The following is a 15,112-nucleotide window of genomic DNA, read 5'->3' as shown; positions in this document are numbered from 1 at the left end:
GGCCTACAACTACACCCGCCGCAACTCTGTTACTGAGAGGCCCCGCAAAATTCAATTACAGACACTGAGCAACCGAGGACCTGACCACCATCAAGTTTGGCTGATCGACGACAACACCATCCATTCCAAGGCGACACCATGCCAAGTCCATCACTCTGACTGCGGATCCGCGATCGCATGAGTCTGGCCTTCATTTTGATGCGCAAATGACTGCCGCTTCACGTTGCGACCACTGTGCATTTCGCGCGCGACGAAACTGAACCCTGCTCCTTTCTCTCTTTCGCGCCTCCGGATCAGGATTGCTCCAGCCATATCTGTACATCTACAACTCCAAGGCTGGCCACACCACCATGGTCGACATCGACCCCGCCGCCCTGAGCCGGCCTTCCATCAGCGTCTCTACCCCCATTCTCGCCAACAAATCCATCAATGTCTCGGCCCCGTCGCTGCACAAGACTCCCAAAACGAGCCAGCTTATACCCGCCCGCATAGACCTCGAGCCGATATACACGCAGTTAAAGTCCACCATTGGCCCCGAACAATGGGTTATTTACAAAGAAACAATCACAAACTTCCTGATCGGTATGCGCCAGCGGCTCTGCATCATACATTCCGGGCCAAACTTGCTGACCATGTTTACATACAGGCCGCCTCAATCAAGCCGAGTTCAGCGAGCGCATAGACCCAATATTAGCTTCCCCTGACGGCCAAAGAGAACATTTACATAACCAGCTCATTGCTGCCATCTATGGAAATGTCACGAGGGAGATGCCGGACCAGGGCCTTGCGCCCTGGGTCAGTGCCAATGACAAGCCGTCCACCACGACAGGCAACAAGCCCGTGTCTGGTGATGCTGCCGAAAGGAGGTTAAAGGGGGAGGTCATGCAGTTGCCGGCACGAGACAGGCGGAGGATCAAGGACATTGTACAAAACGATGTAAGCCTTCCTACGACCACGGCTATCCACGCTGGAGTTACTGATCCTTTATCTAGTTCGACCCATTCAACTCCTTGGCAGATGTATTTACAGACCAGAGCCGCATCAAACCTGCCAAGACCACCGAGGTACCAGCAAGCGCAGCAGGGGGTCTCAGTCGCATGAGTATGTACCCCTTCCTTACCCCTTATTTGACTCTTCACCAACAGCGTGTAGACTTTGACCTCGAGATCCGAAAACGCTTTGCCCAACCTCTTGCCGTCGAGTCAGGCGAATTCCCTGACGTATCTAGTATCGAAGCCCGCATGTTGCCCTTTTGCTATGAATCTGGTCTCATCTCCGGCCACGCGCCAGAAGCTGCCCAGTTCATGTCTATCGCCACCGACACGTTTATAAAAGAAGTTCTTACGCAGGTATTTAGTCGTACTCGCAGCAACGGACCCGGCGACTCTGGAAATGCTGGCTTTGGGCCAGGGGGTGCATGGGTTCAGACGCACAAATACAAGAAGCAACTGGCAAAGGAAGAAGAAGCCTTCCAAAGGGGAGAGCTGACCAGGGATAAGAGCGGGCTGTTGCCGATCGAAGCCAAAGCTGCGAGCGAAAGAGGACCTCTTGGAATGACAGATTTGAGGTTGGCGTTAAATGTGGGCGACTGTGGAATGGCAAACTTCCCGACAATAGTGAAAACGATTGTCAACGACTACCGAGAAGGAGAGTTGGAAGATTGGGAATCTTACACGTATATTAAGAAGGAAGGTGGAAGGATATTAGGCGAAACCGACGATGAGGATGTCGAGATGGGCGGCACGACGACAATGGTGAACGGAATGCCGTCGTTAATACCATTACCAACAGCAGCTGGTGGCAGCAAAGCCCTGGCCACGGCAACCACAGACCCACCACCACTTACAAATGGAATAGGAGGGCACGGTCACGGGCCAGATGTTATGGATATCGACAATGATCTTTGGTGGGAGGGAGCCGACCCGGCAGATGGCGATTTCTTGAATTCGGTATTGGATTCAACGTTGGCTGTGGGGTAAGACTTTGCAAGACTTGCTTGTCATTGCTCTTGTATTTTCTCATTTGTTTCCTGTGCTTTCAGATTCCCCTGTGGTCATTTATTTTTGGTTTATTTGGGGTAGGATGGTGGGTATTATATCTATGTTGGCGATGGCACTCTTGGCTGGCGTTTGCTTTCTGGCGAGAGCGACATAGGCGATGTCATTTGGCGAATTGGCGTACATGGGGTAAGATGCGAGCGGTTATCTTTGCTTTGCGCTTATACCTGGAGTCAGGGGGTTGCATTTAAAGCCTTTTTTTCCTTCACTGCATTTTCTTGTATATCCTGTTTGATATTGTAGAACATGGGGGCTTGAAGCTTGATGGATGGTGGGATGTTTGAACAAGGTTGAAAAGCGTAGTTGTGTGTTGAGAGGAAGGCAAGCATTCATGGGAAACTAAAAGAGTGTATGTGTGTGTGTGTGTGTGTGTGTGTGTGTGTGAGAGAGAGAGAGAGAGAGAGAGGATATTCTATTACTGGCTGTGGTCCTCACCTTGCAGGGCTGCCTGTATTTTATGACCGATACCCAATTAAAAAACAGCCCGAGAGGATATGGACTTCATGTGACGAACCCCGATCCAGAACCTCTGAGAGGGATACTCAGTTGAAGGTGCTTCTAGACAAATGGTTCGGTGCAGCTAAACAGTGCACAACAATGGCTTGTCTCAATCACAATAGTCTGATACCAACGAATGTGACTTGTATTGCATACTGCGGAACTATCTACCAGCTATCTAGTTCCTCCGTATATACAGACCCGTAGATCACCTGGATCACGTTCCCTCCAAAGGTGATCTAGATTACCTTTCCTTACTGTAGTTCATTACGCTCATCGTGATCCTGTCGCTCCACTTCGATTAGTCAGTAATGATTAGCTAGGAGCGTCCCGCGCCCCGTACGTTAGCTCTTCATCCACGATTGTGACAATTGGCTCCAGGAAAGTATTTGATTATTAAAAAATATTAAATTTTGATTAATATAAAAAATCTATGTATTTATATAATTATAGTAGATTAATATAGTTAAATTACTATTAAATATAATAGTAAAAAAGATATAGAAATTTTTTTTATAAATAAAGATATTATATAATTCAACAAATATCTTGATAATTATTTAACTGATTTTTTTATATTCTCTTTTCTATCGATCTTTAGTTTAATATGAAAATAAAAATTTTTTAAACTAACTATTTTAAAATTTCGAGTTTATCTAGTAAAACTTTATAAATGTCACGGTATTAAAGCGAGGCTTATAGGAAAACAAAGTGTCACAGACCAACTATATAGCAAGACTGAGTGAGAACTGCAGCAAGCTGTAGTAGCCAATCAAGGGAAATGTAACAGCGGAGCTGCAGGGTGATGAGGCGCTCACCTCTTGGCAAAGGTGAGCCAGATCACCACCGCTCACCAGTGAGCCGCGGTGAGTCATGCACGGAGGTACCTGGAGGATGGAAGTCTATATATACGGAGGAACTGGCTGGTGTAGATAGACAGTTCCGCAGTATGCAATTCAAGTCACAATCGTTAGTATCTAGACTGTTGTGATTGAGACAAGCTATTGTAGTACACTGTTTAGCTGTACCGAACCATGATTGTTCAGTAGTGCCTTCAACTGGTATCCCTTTCAGAGGTTCTGGATAGAGGTTCGTCACATGTGGAGCTCGGGAAGAGCAGCGCCGCTTCGGCTATATTGAAATGGTGAGAAAACACACAAATACAACCAAGACATTACAAATATACCCTCAACAGGTCCCTGAATGAATATACCTGCGTGACAGTGGCTCGCTCGCAGGCCGCACTTCACGCAAGACAAAGTAAAGACACTATGGGCTCGCAGGCCACATAATAAGCACCGGAGTGGCCTGATCAGAGAGCCAGAATTGCCTACACGCGTGCAAGGCTCAAAATACGAAGAAAACAAAAGTCGATGTCTTGTCCCTCTGATCAGGAAGACCTTAGCCCTGTGGCCGCACCCCAAACCATTGGATATCTTTTCTAGTGGTAAAAGAGTTAAATTATAAAATTCTACAAAATTTAACGTGGTTTTTAAGCCCCTGATGGGGGTGGTGGTGGCTGGTGCCACACATCAAAAAGTGGAAACGGAACTCCCATTTGCAGCTCACAGTGGTCGCGTTCTGACGCGCTTCCCAGCAATCGCGACGCGCCGTGGTGGGGCACTTAAACATAGGTAGGTATTATGCCGCCCTACCCTGTGCTCTTCCTCGACAACACCACACCACCTCTCCACCCATTGACCCATTTTGAACTTTTTGTCGGGCAGTTATCGGGTTATGCTTCGAAGTTCAGCATTTTACTTATAATTCTTAGGTCGAATTCGTCCTTTATTTGGCAATATACTTCGCCATGCCTTCCTCTCCCGCCCTCTCAAGGCGAAGTGGCAGCGCGACACCCCTCGCCAGCCCTACCACCACGCGTATTCGCACCCATAACAGATTCCTCAACTATGGAGGCGACAGCAGTACCAGTGAAGGAGAAGACGACGCGGAAATTTTACGACCAAGGGGCAAACTGGCCGCGAGAATGCTGGGCGGAAACACAGAACCCACAGCCGATTCAGAATCTGAGAAGGACAGCCCAAAACCCTCTTCACCCAAGAAGACTGCTGCGACAAAAAAAGCCGAGGATGACGACGAAGATGAATACGAGATCATCGCCCCGCGGCCTAGAAAGTTGAAGGCACGTCGCCAACGGAGCGCAACACCAGAACAAGAGCCAACAGCAACAGCGCCACGATCCCCGTCACCAGAACAGAACCACAGTCCAGCGCCACAAGAACTTTTTGTCTCGCCTTCGAAACCCTCCGGAGAAGCTGGCAGTTATGATGAGGACCTCCCTAGCCCCTCTCGTCTGGCCAAGAATGCGAAATTCGAGGCACTGGTCGCCAAGAAGAGGGCGGAAAGACTTGCTCGGGAAGCAGAGGAGGCTCGCAAGAAGGCCGAAAGGAATGCCATGATTATGGATGATGAGGATCCCGAGGACTTTACGGACGACGAGGGTGGCCACAAGCTCACACAAGAGGGTGCCAAATCACGGCCCTCCGCTCGCAAGGCTAGCAAGAAGGCATTGGAGGAGATGAACAGAGAAACGCAGCGGATGACCAGAGCCTTACAACTTGCGCACGAGGCCAAGATTAAGAAGAAGATTACCAAATCCACCCTGTTCGAGAGGTTCAACTTCAAGCTTGCCGGCGCTGCTGCTTCAACAGAACTACCAAAGGAGAAGGCTGCGCCAGTCAGCTCTAGCCGGGCGGGTACCCCAGCTTCAGTTCAGCAGAGTGATGCTGAACGCAAGGAGGACGACACACCTCCTAGCTCACCTCCCGAGGGCGAGAAGGAGAAGGCGACTCCAGCACCACAGACGACACTCCAGGACAACAGTGACGTTGAGCTCCCCACGGTCGGAGAGATGGCCGCTTCAGCAGCTGCTGCCCCCAAGAAACTCGACAAGGGCAAAGGCAAAGCCACTGCCGCCGAGTTTGAGGACGAAGACAAGGCCGAAGACAAGGCCAAAGAGCAGCACCAGATGCCCCGCGTAAAGCGTAATCTCCGTGTCAAGTTTCCGCAGTTCTCTGTCCGAGCCAACACAGTAACTGCTTCTCTCGACGATGAGGACGACGACCTCCAAGTCCAAATGCCCTCCAAGATTGATCAGATTCTCTCTCGCGTCAAACCCAACCAAAACAAGGAGCCCAAAGCTCTTCTCAACCTCCGCCGTCTGGCTCAACTGGATGACCCGGACAAGAAGGCGGGACCGGTACCAACAAAGCAAAAGTTTCAGCAGCATCAGAAACCTGCCATGACGGTGGGCGAGCTGCAGATGACTCTGATGCAGCGGGCCAAAGCGCAGGCCAAGCTTGAGCGGGAAAGGCACCTTGAGTCTCTCCGGGCCAAGGGTATCGTTGTCATGACTGCTGAGGAGAGAGAAAAGGAAGAGCAAGAAGTTGAGGACATTGTCGCGAAGGCGAGGAGAGAGGCTGAGGAGATCATGGCCAAGGAAAGGGCGGATGCCAAGGAGGAGAGGAGAAAGAAGCGGTTGAAGAATGGGGAGGATCCACTTGATTGGGATGACAGTGATTATGATGGAGAGAGCTGGATTGGTGAGGGTGAGGAGGAGGCGGAGATTGAGCTTTCTGGTAGTGAGGAGGAAAATGAGGACGAGGAGGAGGAGATGGAGGATGGTGGTGTTTTAATCGACGATGCTGCTGAGGAATCTACCGATGAAGAGACGGAGGAGGTTGACGCGCCCAACTCAGATGACGAGGATGGTCTTTTTACAGCCAGCTTCAAGCAGGCCCGTCGCAGGGCGTGGAAACAGACTGCTGTTCTGTCTGATGACGAGAACGAGGCCGATGAGGGTGTTGTCAAGGCTACGCCTAATCCTAAGAAGATTCTGGCCAAGTCACCCTCTGTCCGCCAACATACCTCCCCCAGCGTCCCGACCTCAGTTTTGCGCTCAGCCACCAAGACGTTCATTCCTGGTCTTCCCGTTGCTGGCCCTGCCGGTCTGGGTTTGACCCAGATCTTCCAGGGCACCATGGACGACAGTCAGATGGGCTCGGCTCCTCCTGATTCTCCCTCCCAACCCAGGCCTACGTTTGATATGGGCGCCTTCCCCGATTCGCAGTTCTCACAATTTGTTCAGGAACCAGCGGACGGTGTCGTCTTGAACAGCCAGCCAGCCCCTGGTGAGCAAGACGCAGAGACACGGGGCATCCAAATCCAGTTCTCGCAGTCTCAGGTCCACGGCTTTGACTCGTTCTTGCGGGATGAGACGTTTGAAGCTACCCAGGTATCAGAGCTGATCGAACCAACTCAAGACTCTGGCTTCAAGAATTTTACTCCTCTTCAGCGGAGCTTTATTGAGGAGCCTGCCTCTACGGTGGAGACCCTTCCCGCGAACCAAAACAGTCAAGCCGACTCTCCCTTGGTACGGCGCACTGGTAAGCTTCGCCGGAGAGCTGAAGTTGCTGCTTCTGAAAACGAGGATCAAGATGAGATTATGAAGGACGACATCGAGACCGACGCTGCTTCTTCTGCCACCAATGCATTTTTTGCCATGAAGGAGGCTGCCCGTAAAGAAAAGGAGCGCAAGAGGAAGGAAGCATTTGACAAGAAGAAGAGCAAGGCCCGTGAGATGGTGGAGGAGCAAGCCGAGGAGTCCGAGGATGAGTATGCTGGTTTGGGTGGTGCGGATGGCGAAGACACTGACGACGAGGACGCAAAGTCTGTGCAAGAGATGATTGATGATGAGACGGCTGACAAGGCGGAGGATGAGCGCAAGTTGGCTGCTTTCTATGCGTATGTTTCTTCTCATGGCTTTGGGCCAATTTGGTACTAACTTGTATTCAGTGACCGTGAACGTGCTGCGGACGAGAAGCAAGTCAATAAGCTTTTCCACGACATCACTACTGGTCTCCTGCGCCGCAAGCGCGCTGGCAACTGGGATGAGCTCGATGATGAAGATGACGGCGGGGAGGCCCTCCGTCGTATGAAGCGCCGCCAATTCGCCAAGATGCAGCGTGCACTCTTTGCCGATGAACGTATCAGCAAGGTCGCCGAGAACCCACGTAACCAAGCCTTCCTCAAAACCATCGAGGACCGTGGTTCAGACGACGAAATGGACTTCATCTGGGCGCCACCTCCTCCTGCTCCAGGTCTTGACTCTCAGAACTCTGCAACTGGCGACTCCTCTAATGAAGCAGTCACCATCCCCGACAGTCAACCCCAAGAGCAGCAGCAGCAGCAGCAATCTACCAACCCAAGACGCACAAAGCCAGGCCTCACCAACAAGAAGAAGCCCTCCAACATCGGTGAGATTAGGGATTCTCTCTCCAACCTTCTCGAGGACGGGCCTGGTTACAAATCTTCTTCCGTCATCCCCGCCACGATTCTCGACTCTGACTCGGAGGGTGAAGGCCCCCATCCCTCATCGGCCTCCTCCAACAAAGAGAACAGCAAGCCTGAAATCGTGGACCGCATTTCCCTCAAGCGCACATCATCCAATATCTCTTCCTCCACCCGGCTCGCGTTCGCCGGTTCATCTGATCGGTCGTCCTCGTTCAAGATCCCACCCCTTCTCCGCCGTGCCACTACCAATTCGTCTACTCTATCTGCCTCGTCAGCGGGCATGTCTTCTACCGGTGTCACCACATCCAACCTGCAACAAGTCAGGGCTGAAGACGGCGGTATCAAGATCAAGCAGACTGCCTCCAAGAAGTCGGGTGTTAGCTACCTCGCCAGAGGCAACGAGAGGTTGTCGGCACTGGCGGAGAAGGAGAAGAGGAGGGAGGACAAGAAGTTCAAGGGGGCCATGGTGGGGGAGAGGAAGAAGGCTTTGGGAGGGATGTTTGGGGGCGGGAGGTTTGAGTAATTCTTTTTGCAGACTGCAGTGTTTTTTTACATTTTTGAAGGGGTTATCAGGCGTTTGATAGGGATAGGGTTAAGATACGGATATGTTTGGGATATTTGTACTGGATATGGTTTTGTGTAGGGGGGTTAATAGGGTCATGATGGGTGGGACATACTTGGGTCAAAAAGGGAGAGGGTCCATGGCGTTTGTGTTTTGCTGCAAGGGGTATATATATGTGAGAATCGGCTTTCAGAATTCAGAATTGTGATAAAAGCAAGGTCGTATCGAAATAGTAGCTGTGTTTCCAATTGATTATCTAGTGTCTACATCGCAGCAAATAAAAATCAACCGCAACTGTTCAAACGGCAGCACCAAAACGCCGTCACCTTCTATTCAGCAATAAAACAACCCATAGAAAGAAAGAAAATGTAACGACGGGGAAAAAAGGAGGGGGTGAGAAGTCAAAGTCTTCCAATATTGGCTAGTTTTCGAAAACTAAGAAGTCTTAAAGTCACCTATTGAGTGATTTGCCCCTTTAGGAGCTGAAAAGGTCGTTCTACGATGTTCAAAAGATTTGAGCGCCTTTGGGAACTGAGAAAGCTTCGGTGGCTCTGAATTTGCTGCGAGGTTGAGAATTGTCGAGATGCCCAGAGCATCTAGGGGATGATGAAGACTCGGGAGTTTCGGACACTGTGGTCGTTCTAGCCTTTTCATAGGTTGCCTGAAGGGGGGCTTCCTCGAACTGCCCAGCGAGAGATATTTCCCACTGTTTCCTCGGGCTTCTCACATTGGACGATCAAATGTTGTTCCTCGCCAGATTTTGGGCACTTTCTTCGTGCACAGTTGCCGCCTCCGCCAAGCCTAGGGTGTCCTTAGTAAAGGCGTCTGGGTACTTTGGAATAACGCGTTTCCATAGCTCGTCCTCTGTGTTGTCGACATCACCTTCTTCCAAATCTTTGATATCCTCCTCCTCTGAATCCTCCTCTGAATCTTCCATATCCCCCTCTTCTGGATCATCCATACGCTCCTCCTCTGAATCTTCGGCATCATCCTTCCTTCTCCAACTTTTTGACATCTTCCTCCTTTGGCACGTCAATTTTTTTGATTGGTATCCACTGCTTCTTTTACGTCGATGACACCCCTGGACAGCTCCTGGCGGATTGCTTAAAACCATTCATTCAGCTCCCCAGCACACTCTTCGTGAGTATGCCAGTGGTTTCCCATCCCACGCCCCCGTTGGTATCGTTGATAATGTATGACAGCATTCCCTTCACTTCCTGCCAATAGAGCTCCATAAAGGTCGTATAGAAATTGACCCAGTATTCTCCTGGCTCCTTTGTGATGCGCCATCTCTTATACTTATCCTCACAAGGCAGGCCAATCTAACTACCTAGTCAGCAAGCAACAACTATTCTTGTGTTTTGATATTGCCTCACATCAACGGGCTGCGTTCAGTTAGCCACACCATTATGATTGGTAATTTTCGGTGAGGTAGAACCCCTGTAGTTCTGAAGACATTGACTACATGTTGGTACTTTCTTGGGATATCTTCGTGGGTTGCACTGCTTTGATTTGGGGGCAGGGCGAGAAATGTAGGTCTCCTGTGCCACTGGCTTCATATATCCAAAACCTACTGTGCCGCCGACGGCCGCCCCTGCTCACTCACAATTAGTTTCATAGTCTACCCATTGGTCTGATATACTTAGGTGAATTCATAGGAGAATAGTGGATAATATTACAAAACATCAACTTCGACACACACACAAGACTCAAAAAGGTTGTACAGAAATATCCCATTCACCCGATGTCTAGTATACACCCTCCCCTCTCTTAATCTCGAGATGCCAAGATGCCTATATGCTACAAGACCACCAAGTTTTACATCCCGCCTCTTCCTCCCTTTCTCCTAGACTATGTAAAAACATGTTATCAACAAAGGAAAAAACACATGTTATTAAGTAGGTCGTCCAAACAAGAGAACTACAAAGGTATGGTATCGCCCCCCTCTTCTCCCTCCTCCCCCTCCTCCTCTTCTTAAATTCCCAGAGCTGGTTGCCTGTTTCATCGTTTCCGTTGCCCTTCTCTTCTTCTTCTTCTTCTTCTTCTTCCATATCGTAGCATCGTGATTTCCCACGCTTAGCGCCCCTCTTCTCCATGAAGAGCCCGATGAATGCGTATAAAATACCGCGCCGACCACCCAAGAAAGGGAAAGAGAAACAAAAAAACCAGACCATATTTTGGTGAAAAAACCCAACCCGGCCAGCAATGCACCAAGAACCCTTGCAGTATATAATCTCTAAACATGTAATGTGTTGTGGTGAGTGTAACACGTTGTGCCGAGTCCGCCCATCGTACATAAATCGTCATGTCCCTCGGAAAAGAAAAGAAGCGGTCATGAAGCCAGGTCCCTCAGAGCCGATGCTTTTGCTGCCAAAAAAAAGAAGTGACTCCTAGCGCATCCACGACTTCGACCGTCTTCCCGTAAGAAAACTTGTCTTTCAAAACCAAGAACTCCAGAAATGTAATGTATTCCCAGCAATGAGGTTCCGCCAGATAATGCACATGTGAGCAAATCAAACGCCTATTCCTCGCTCCGGTACGCCCCCAAAGTCAAGTAGGTATAGATGACACCCTTCCATGCGAAAGGAACCCAAATGATGGTGCTACGCCGCTCCCCTAATCGGTGCTGAACTATCCGCAGCTACCGTGATGCTTTTTTCCCGGTAAAGCCAGAAAACTCCGATGAATGAGTCTTGTCGAACTTTTTTTTTTCCGGCTTTTGGATGATTTTGTGATTTCTTGTTGTTTGAGTGTACAAGGAAAATTGACGTTTGTCGTTAAACGAGTGGCCGCGCAAGGCGTAGTTGTTAAATAAAAAAAAGTGGCGATAAGAATGTCGCCCGATTGCCGAACTGATATCCCCAACAATACGCGTACATGCTCCGTAGTAGCGGAGTCCAAATGGTTCCGATATCCCATCCATCATCGATCGGATATCCAGCTCTGCCTAGCTGACCAATTCTGTTATTGTTTACACACACATATGCTCTTGGCCATGCCACGTCAAGGTGGCGCCGTATCCAGCTGGTGAGCGATATAGAGACAGAGAGCTTAAATTGATGGCTCCAAGATCGGTGAGAATTTCAAGTACTTTCACACGTCGGTCATCTCTGTGTCGTCGTCATCGATCAGCTCCTCGATGGAGGGTCCGACTTGAGGGCCCCAGTTGCCTTCATAAACAGTGGCGCCCCCGCTGCGGCGGCTCTCTACCCAGGAGACGGGCTCCGAAGCAAGGATCTGCTGGGCAGTAGGGCGACTGTTGGGTTCTGGCTGGATCATCCAAGCGACAATCTTGTCAAGAGAATGAGGGTCTTCGCTGTCCATCATGAACGAGGGAGGCTCCGACAACTCAGTCCGCTTCGTTGGACTGAAAAGGTTCTTGGGGTCGTGGGTCATGCCTTCAAAGGCGAAGTTGGGGTCTCGTTGATCCTCCTGAACAGGTGACAGATGCTCAATCGGCACGCCGTTTGCGTCCCGAATGACAGAGCCAGCTTCAGGGGAAGTAAGACTGGGAACAGCAGACAGGTCGGCAATGCGAAGAGCCTGCCATGTTGGGCCGTTGTCGGGAAGGAAGACATTGCATGCGATCTCCAGAATGATGAGACCGAGCGCAAAGATGTCGGCAGGCTGCTCATACCGACCACGAAGAATTTCTGGGCCGATGTACTCGCGATCGCCCTCGCCTTCGATTCCCGGCGGGGCTGGGCTCGTTGTGGCCATGCCGAAGTCGGCAATCTTGAGATAGCCGTCAAACGTGACCAGGATGTTGGCAGGCTTGATGTCGAGGTGAATGAACCCGGCCTCATGAATAGCGGCCAAACCCTACACCAAAGTTAGTGACCTACAGACGACTAGCATAAATAGGATGAAGTTCTCTTACCTGAGCTATCTCCAGCAAGATCTTCCAGATGCGGAAATCATCCAATCGGCCAGTCTGACCAATGTCTTTGAGGAAGATATCTAAACTGCCCTCGGTGCAGTACTCGGTTTGAATATACAAATAGTTGTTCCACTCCCAACTGTCAATGTACTGAACAACCTTGGTCGAGTGGTTCAGAGATCTCAAGATATGCACCTCTTGATACTTCCTCTCCCTCTCCCTGCCACCACTGATGGGAACACGGAGCTTCTTGACGGCAAAGACTTTGCCAGACTCGGGGCTCGAAGGTGTCTGTGGGGTTGTAGAGATGCCCATTGTCATGAATGACGACGCGGGAGAGGCAAGCTTGGTAACCCGATACACTGTCGAGAACTCGCCACTACCGATGACCTCGGATTTGTCAAACCGGCTGACCAGAGACTCGTCAACGTCACCCGGACCACGCCCGTTGCGAGGGGTGATGCTCATGCGACGGTCAGGAGCCCCGCCGAAGAGTGAAGACCGCTCGTGAGTAGAGGGGGTGGCAGGAGGCCCTGTTGATTTCCCTCCGGGAGGCGGCATGGAATTTTTCAACGAGTCGCCGGGGGTGCGAGGTGAAGCTGTTTTCGACCCGAGAGGGCTCCCTGAGGCATCCTGGTTGGGGACGAGATACTCGTTGGATGATGACTTGCTGCCTGTTGCGAAGAATATGGGCGTCGTCTTGTTTCTCGGAGCGGGCGTCGCGAATAAACTGGCAGGGGTATGGCTTTCGTTGATAACCGGAGCACTGTTGCTGACGGATACAAACGGCGAGGCACTCGAGTAAGGGGTGGAAGGTCGAAAGATGGGCTCAGTGACCTGCTGACCATTGTCCTGATCCTGACGAGCACACAGGGGAGTGGTGCTCTCAGGAGTACCCGAAGGGGTGAACGATGGCGCACCAGGGGGAGTGAAGGAGGGAGTGGTGCTCTGAGGCGCTCCGGGTGGGGTGAAGGATGGGGTGGTGGACTGCGCTGGTGTTCTTGCTGAGCTCAAACTGAAGGGAACTGCAGGCGTCGCGAAGCTCGCAAAGCCGGGGGTCCCCAAAGGCGTCCGGACGCTCGCCCCGGAGGATGTGACATTCTTGAAGATATTCTTCGTCGGGGTGGGCGGGGGGAAATCGTCTTGGGATCCAGCGAGGTCATCCCCATCCAGGCTCAACAAGCTCGACTTCCTCATATGCCCCGCACGGACCTGCTGGAAGAACAAATTGCCACTGGTAGGGGGAGCGTTGGTGGAAGCGCCAAACGGCGTCGTAGGGCTACCAACCGACTTTCGCGATTGCCGTCGACCAGCGCTGAGGTTGGGTGGATACGTAGCGGAGCTGTACTGCTTCTTGCAGGGAGTATCTGGCATTATGTTGACCTTCGCTCCGGGGTGCTTTGGTGGGCCAAGTTCGGGGTTGCGATTCATCTTGGACACCAAACCTGTCGACATGAAGGCGGCTTGGAACGGCTTGGCATGCTTGTAGTTGGGGGTCGCAACATCTCCTGAATCCTTTGTGGGTGGTCGCGCACCAGGTGGAAGCGATTTTGAGAAGTTGAGAGGAACGCGAGCCTTCTCGCCAAACTGGACAGGAACATGGGTCGGAGAGTCGTCTGGCAGACTCGAGTTCGAAGAAGACTGGGTCAACGAGCGCGAGAGAGGATGAGGTTGGAACTGCTCCCGAGCCTTGTGCGCCAAGAAATGCGCCGAGGCAGGTAGGAGAGGACCTTGGTGAGTGAAGGGGCTCTCGGTCGCAATAGGCACATATTGGTCCAGAGATAGCCTAGGTCTGCTACGAGCCGCCATCGGCGACCCGGCGTCGAGCGTCATCTGTGCCTTTTCTCCGGCGCGCCGGCCCCAGGATGATCGAGTATCTCCGTGGCGCTGTTGCAGGGTACTTCTTCGGAGCGAATTCGACCGATGCTGGAGCGATGACGGGGTGGGCGAGGCCAATGGATCTGGGGTAGGCGACACGTTCGAGCCGGTCAATTCGTACTCGAGATTGGCGTCCTCGTGAATGTCGAAGCCCGGCTGTTGTTGCGACTCGCGCGCGGTCGGGCTTTGGTCGAAGATGGTGGGCTCGTTGTTCATGCTCGAGATGCCGTGTAGACTGCGGCGCTTTGCGACTGGACTCCCAAATGCCGTCTGGCCCAGACTCATGGTCGCGTCGCTCCGTTTGAGCGGGCTTACTGAGATGGCAGGAAAAGAGACTTTGTCGGATCCCGAGATGTCGAGGTGCACGGAGTGACGCGTGGGTTTCTCGAGATTGCGACGCGACGTGGGGCTCAGCGCAAGCGCAAACTCCCTGAAGCTCCTGTTTTCTTGGCCGCGGGTGTCTGGCGCGGAGAAAGAGGTGGGAAGCAGGTTGAGGGAGTCGCTGGAGGGGGCAAAAACGCGCTTGAGAGGGCTCTTTGGTGAGCCTCGAGATCTGGAGAGGGGCCGAGTCACCGGCTTCGACCTCGTGGAGCGCACCGAGAGCTTGATGTTTGGCTTGTTGACAAAAGGGTTACCCGCAATACCGTGCTGGGGTGCGGAAAAAGAAGTGGGTGAGGAAGGCCCCGCCAGAGCGGCTGGTGTCGCAGGGATTGGGGTGGAAGCTGGATGCTCGAGATGCGCCGACCTGGATGGAGCTGCTGGTGTGGGAGTGGGAGAAGGAGAGACAGCGCCAGAGAGTCGGAATTTTGATGGTGATCTGGAAAGCGACCTGCGGAGTGATCGAACTGCGGAGCTGACATCGTGGTGGACATGTGTGGGAGAGGGCAGAGTGAGTGCCCCCCCGCAATCGTTGGTGAACGACAT

At 51.7% G+C, this 15,112-nt stretch overlaps 3 protein-coding genes across 3 annotated transcripts; 2 read left to right on the top strand and 1 right to left on the bottom strand.

The window, feature by feature from the left end:
• Nucleotides 1-2: 2 nt before the first annotated feature.
• QC763_212810 (uncharacterized protein) lies at nt 3-2,548 on the top strand. Its single transcript, XM_062910324.1, has 5 exons — nt 3-582; nt 647-936; nt 993-1,101; nt 1,153-2,406; nt 2,431-2,548. Exons 1-4 carry the CDS (start codon nt 351-353, stop codon nt 1,977-1,979), a joined length of 1,458 nt encoding a protein of 485 aa, XP_062769228.1. The 5' UTR covers nt 3-350; the 3' UTR covers nt 1,980-2,406; nt 2,431-2,548.
• A 1,817-nt stretch (nt 2,549-4,365) lies between these two features.
• On the top strand, nt 4,366-8,391 carry QC763_212800 (uncharacterized protein; the record flags this gene model as incomplete). The annotated part of the gene is made up of 2 exons (XM_062910323.1): nt 4,366-7,319; nt 7,371-8,391. The coding sequence occupies 2 exons, from the start codon at nt 4,366-4,368 to the stop codon at nt 8,389-8,391; spliced, it is 3,975 nt and encodes a 1,324-aa protein (XP_062769227.1).
• A 3,132-nt stretch (nt 8,392-11,523) lies between these two features.
• SWE1 (mitosis inhibitor protein kinase swe1) lies at nt 11,524-15,112 on the bottom strand (the record flags this gene model as incomplete). Its single annotated transcript, XM_062910322.1, has 2 exons — nt 11,524-12,252; nt 12,311-15,112. 2 exons carry the CDS (start codon nt 15,110-15,112, stop codon nt 11,524-11,526), a joined length of 3,531 nt encoding a protein of 1,176 aa, XP_062769226.1.

Source organism: Podospora pseudopauciseta (genome assembly GCF_035222475.1).
Source record: "Podospora pseudopauciseta strain CBS 411.78 chromosome 2 map unlocalized CBS411.78m_2, whole genome shotgun sequence".
NCBI classification, from domain to species: domain Eukaryota; kingdom Fungi; phylum Ascomycota; class Sordariomycetes; order Sordariales; family Podosporaceae; genus Podospora; species Podospora pseudopauciseta.
The sequence above is the reverse complement of the archived record's forward strand: the minus strand, read 5'-3'. Positions and strand labels throughout refer to the sequence as shown.

What these genes read in the sequence shown, in the direction of transcription:
- QC763_212810 (XM_062910324.1), top strand. Translation starts at nt 351, where the DNA reads ATGGTCGACATCGACCCCGCCGCCCTGAGCCGGCCTTCCATCAGCGTC. An exon ending in AATCACAAACTTCCTGATCG is followed by an intron (nt 583 to 646) that starts GTATGCGCCAGC and finishes GTTTACATACAG; the next exon opens with GCCGCCTCAATCAAGCCGAG. An exon ending in AGGGGGTCTCAGTCGCATGA is followed by an intron (nt 1,102 to 1,152) that starts GTATGTACCCCT and finishes AACAGCGTGTAG; the next exon opens with ACTTTGACCTCGAGATCCGA.